At 40.7% G+C, this 4,894-nt stretch overlaps 1 protein-coding gene across 1 annotated transcript in view; it reads left to right on the top strand.

Moving 5' to 3' along the window:
• ATP6V0D2 (ATPase H+ transporting V0 subunit d2) overlaps window positions 1–4,894 on the top strand; it is a 45,700-nt gene that overhangs the window by 39,092 nt on the left and 1,714 nt on the right. The window contains exons 6-7 of the mRNA XM_007461725.1: window positions 3,056–3,229; window positions 4,391–4,468. Of these exons, the coding sequence (XP_007461787.1) occupies window positions 3,056–3,229; window positions 4,391–4,468 (252 nt within the window). The remainder of the gene's footprint in view (window positions 1–3,055; window positions 3,230–4,390; window positions 4,469–4,894) is intronic.

Genomic DNA, 4,894 nt, shown 5'->3' with positions numbered 1-4,894 from the left:
AAAAAAAAAAAAAAAAAAAAAAAAAATCAGTTATGTATGTTATGCAGTTATAACATTTCTAATGATATGATTGGAAGAGGCTTGTCAGTTTTATATAAATATACCAGATGATGTAATTACTTCCCCTTTTATTTGTGCAACTATAGAGCACTTAGAGTTTCTGAAGTTCTTCCATATTCTCATTTGATCTCATTTGACAGGAGACTTTAAAAGACTGAATACAGTGGAAGAGGGCATTAACCTAGGCTTGCAGGTTAAAATGTGACCTAATCACAAGACTGTAGCTTCATATTTAAAAAAAGAAATTTTTTATGGTCCAGACAAATGTGCTGCAGTATACTGTTTGCCTCTTATTCCTGCTCTTCTGACAGTCTGTAAGGTTAACAAAGCAGTGAAAAATAAGCACAGAATATGTTTGTTTCATCTCCCTCAGTCAGTACACATGCTAATAAGGCTCCCACCAGGGAGACCCTTCCTCCTGTAAGGAACTGGCCAGAATTTTTGACTCGATGAGCCCAACTCCATTATGAGCAACAGATAATGGTTTTGAATATATCAACACTGCATGGTTATCTTTTGCAACAACAACAAAAAATAAGTTATGGTTTTAAAATGCATGAGTATTTGAAGGGTAGAGTGAAAGGAAAGACATCCAATGTACACTGTACCACCCAGGCTGGCTGCCCTCTGAAAATGATACAGGGCTTACAGGAAACTAGTACCACCCCATCTACTGTCCTCCATAATCAGATGTCATAGCAAACTGTCTGCTTAGGGATGGTCAAAGGCAGAATAGCTCCTTTACAATTCAAAAATTATAGTTCTTTTCACTAAGAGAATACACATACACACACACACACACACACAGCCTCTAGGCTGGAAGTAGTAAAGTAGATAGACAGTTATAATAAAAGGGAAATTATAGTATAATAAGGAGTCAAAGGAAATCATATCTAATTAGAGAGGAAAGAGAAGTGCTTCTTATGAAAAAGATTGCATTTGATGGAACACTCAAATGCAGGTAGGATTTCAACCTGGAGAGTCATGGGATGGAGTATGTGCTCTGTAGGCAAAGGGAACAAGTATTAACCAGGACAAGAAGTTGGAAAGTGTGTGGCGTGTTCAGATAACCAGCCTCATCAGTCAAAGTCCTCTCTTCTTGGCATGGCTTGTGAAGCCTCTCCTATTCTCTTCCCAGCTACCTGTCCATCCTGCCTCTCCAGCTGCTTCCCCAGGGTTTGAGCTATGGCCATTCCTCCAAAATGTCATGCTCTACTCCATGCAGCTGCCTCCTCTGCCTTGCATGCCTGCAGTGCTGCCTACTTGGCCCTATTTCTCTCCTTATTATTCTAACATTCTAGAACTAGAAAGGACGTTGAAGGTCATCTGGGACAATTAACTCCATTGTTGCTCCCCCTGTCCTATTATTTCAAGGTTTTTTTATTGCCATGAAATCTCCCTCTTTCATTTCTTCTTTTATCCCTGGAAAGTCTGAAATTACTTACAGGACTGGTTATATTCAGTAGCCAGAGGCAGCTGCCTTTGCTTCCGAATAAGCCCACTCCTCACTTCTGGCGCACCCATAATTTCCATGAGAGCAATCAAAACGATCAGAAGGAACCAACTCTCACTGTACTGATAGGAAACGCCTGTTCTAACAAAAGAGTTCCAGCAAAATCTGGTGCAAGTCTGGATTTGTTATTAATTAGTCAAAAATAGTATTGTAGAGCAATTCATTTCAACTTTCTTGTGTGTATGAATAAGCTCGGAATCTTGTTAAAATGCAGATTCTGGTTTACTGGGTCTGGACTACAGTCTAAGATTCTGAACTTCTAACGAGCTTCCAGGTGATGTCAAAGCTACTAATCCTTGAAACACAGCTTGGATAGCAACACTGTAGAGAATATTAGAGAATTTTTAAAGTAGTAGAACCATAGTAGAACCATGGACCATTCCATTGGATTTAGTAAACAGTTAATATCTTCCTGTGTCAGTCACTAGATATTCAAAAATGAACAATCAACAAGAGAGACATGATCTCTCAAAGATTTTAGAGTGTTGTGGGGTGAAAGACACATGCACAGATTTTAAAATAACGTGGTAAGTGCAGGTTGCTTTGGGTGTATAGAGAAGGCTTTCTTAGCCCAAGGACATGATGGCAAACTCCCATGGTGGGCAGAGGAGGTGCCCATGGAGGACAGAGATGAAATGGTCAGAGTCAGTAGAAGGAAAACTAAGAGGAGTCCAAAGGAAGAGAAGGCAATTTCAAGAAGGTCTCTGTGGTTAGATAAGACAGAGAGGCCTGACGGGCTGGGAGCTTGGGTGCCTAGTGGCGCTCAACACAGAGAAGACAGGCCGGGAGTACATGTGACCCACTTGAGAGATCGTGTAGACAAACCCCACCGTTTACAAATAAGGAAACTGAGGCCCTGAGAGGAAGAGCACTTGTCCTGAGCCCTGTAATCCTTAGCTACAGACTTAAATTTATTGATATCTAACCTAGAACTTTAAAGAAGAAAAACAAAACCAGGAAAGTACAGACGAATTGTAAGTAGCACAGTTTCATTACGTAAAAAATCCTACTGACATCAACAATCAGAAAGGGATGTTTAACATGCATGATATGCACATTTTGTGCTAAACACTCTGCTAGGCCCTTCTATTTACATTACCTTGTTCTATCTCTGAATCGACCCCAGCAAGTAGGTATTATTCCAATTATTATGGAAGACACATTTGAGACTCTAGTGGCCTATGTGAGAGAAACACATGAGTAACTAATAACAGAGAGCCTGGGAACTGAAGTTTAGTGGGAGGTCCTGGGCTCCTGGGCTGTTGTCACTACTGTGTGATTCTTCTCTGGCAAGCAGAGTTACTCCATTACAGGAAGAGACTACGGGAACATTAATAACACATGTCTGTATTATAATTAGACATAGATCAGGAAAGGAAAGCAAATCATTTTGGAAATGATTTGTCCAAATCATTTGACATGAATTTGTCTAGCGTTTAGTAGATGGTTCAATTTCACTGATTTTATGTCTTGCAAATTCAGTTTGAGGCAGACAGACGTGCTTTTATCATCACTCTTAACTCCTTTGGCACCGAGTTGAGCAAAGAGGACCGCGAGACCCTCTACCCAACCTGTGGCAAGCTCTATCCCGAGGGACTGCGCCTGCTGGCCCAAGCAGAGGACTTCGAGCAAATGAAGAGAGTAGCGGACCATGGAGTATGTGTTTATCCCAGGTTCCCGAAATGTCTTGTGTGATTTCATCACATGTACTTTAGAAGCCCGCATATCACATTTACACTTCCTATCTATCTAAAACATTTATAATGTTTGTGCAATAGAAAGCAGTATCTCTTGCTGTAATGTCTCTCCCAAAGAAATATGCTGAGTTCCTAACCCAAGCTATTGGTGTTTTTTAAGGTCCCTGCCAAGCAAGTACTTGTTTAAATCTCCAAGGAACGGTCATTTGAGCCTTTTTTTTTTTTAAGTGCTTGATAAAGCAAGTTCCCCAAGGGACTGGTGCAGTGTTCTGGAAATGTGAGCTCATGCCAGAGTTATGTAAAAGAACCTGACCCAGCCATCCTTTCAAATGCCCATTGGGCAAACAGTGTTAGGTACAGACTGTCTACTTGAAGGACAGGGGAAAATATGGACATAATGTTTATACCACTCCCTTTGCTCAGTGGCCAGGATTCAGGAAAGGGAAGGAGGGCTGCTATGTCCTCTCCTACTCTAGCACCCAGTTGCTCTTAGAGAGCCTGAAGCTTCTCAGCTCAAGGTTATAACCTCATCCCCTGGTACCGTTCCTTCTGACCTGCAGACAGCAACATACAGATCTTCCAGGTAGCTTTTCTAGAACTGGAATGACACCCCTCTTATCTGCCTATGGATTTCCGAAACCCTCCAGGAAAGATAAGCCAGCAGAAAATGCGTGAACCTTTGTGACATCTCTTGTGTCACTGCAAGAGGTTCTTTAGCATAATATTAAAATTTGAGTTTCTCCCCAATTTCCACCCGTTCCTCACTTGAAATTCCATAATGAATTTTAATCAGTTGTCATCTTAAAGAACCCATGAAGCCATACTGATTAAACCACAAGCACTCCTTTAGCCTCTATAATGTGTCTAACTAGCCCTAAGAATCAAATGTGGAAATCAGCTCAGTGTACACTGAAAGTAGAACTGCTTTTGCCTCTTGCCTTGTAGGCCTGAACAAGCCAATAGGATGGAATGCCATCTGTACTCTCGTTGTTTGGATTTTCTGGGTGGATAGATTTTCTAAGATGGGTGCACAGTTTCTATATTGCTGGAAAAATATAGTTTTTATATTTATAAAAAATGAAAATTTGTTAAAAAACAATTTCTTGTCTTTGTTTTTCAGGTATACAAGCCTTTGTTTGAGGCTGTAGGTGATGGCAGTGGGGGAAAGACATTGGAGGATGTGTTTTATGAACGTGAGGTATGATGTAAATGGAAATGCTGCTAGCTTATGCACTCTTTTTCTCATACTCTGGGTCTTAGTATTTCTTTGTTTTTACTTGGGTTTTCTTTTTACAGTTGATCAGGCCAGTTGATTATATACATTCATAGTTTGAATGGGTATTATTTAGTATCTCTGCCTTGGAGAGTCAAGGCATTGTGGTTCACATATGACGGCTTCTTGTGGGATTGTCATATCCAGACAGATGTGCACATAGCAAAGCTGTGGAAGTAAGGCAGCCATTCTGTAATTATCTAGAGAAACAAAGCTAGGATGTTCTCATGATCACATACTGACTGTCCTCAGGGGGCACACCCTGTTAAGTGCATCCCACTGGAATCCATCCCTTTTTCAAGAAGGATTTATCACTCCTGTGCACAATTAGAACACTTAGGAATTATTTGC

The sequence above is a fragment of the Lipotes vexillifer genome, unplaced genomic scaffold (assembly GCF_000442215.2).
Source record: "Lipotes vexillifer unplaced genomic scaffold, Lipotes_vexillifer_v1.1 scaffold163, whole genome shotgun sequence".
Classification (NCBI taxonomy): domain Eukaryota; kingdom Metazoa; phylum Chordata; class Mammalia; order Artiodactyla; family Lipotidae; genus Lipotes; species Lipotes vexillifer.
The sequence above is the reverse complement of the archived record's forward strand: the minus strand, read 5'-3'. Positions and strand labels throughout refer to the sequence as shown.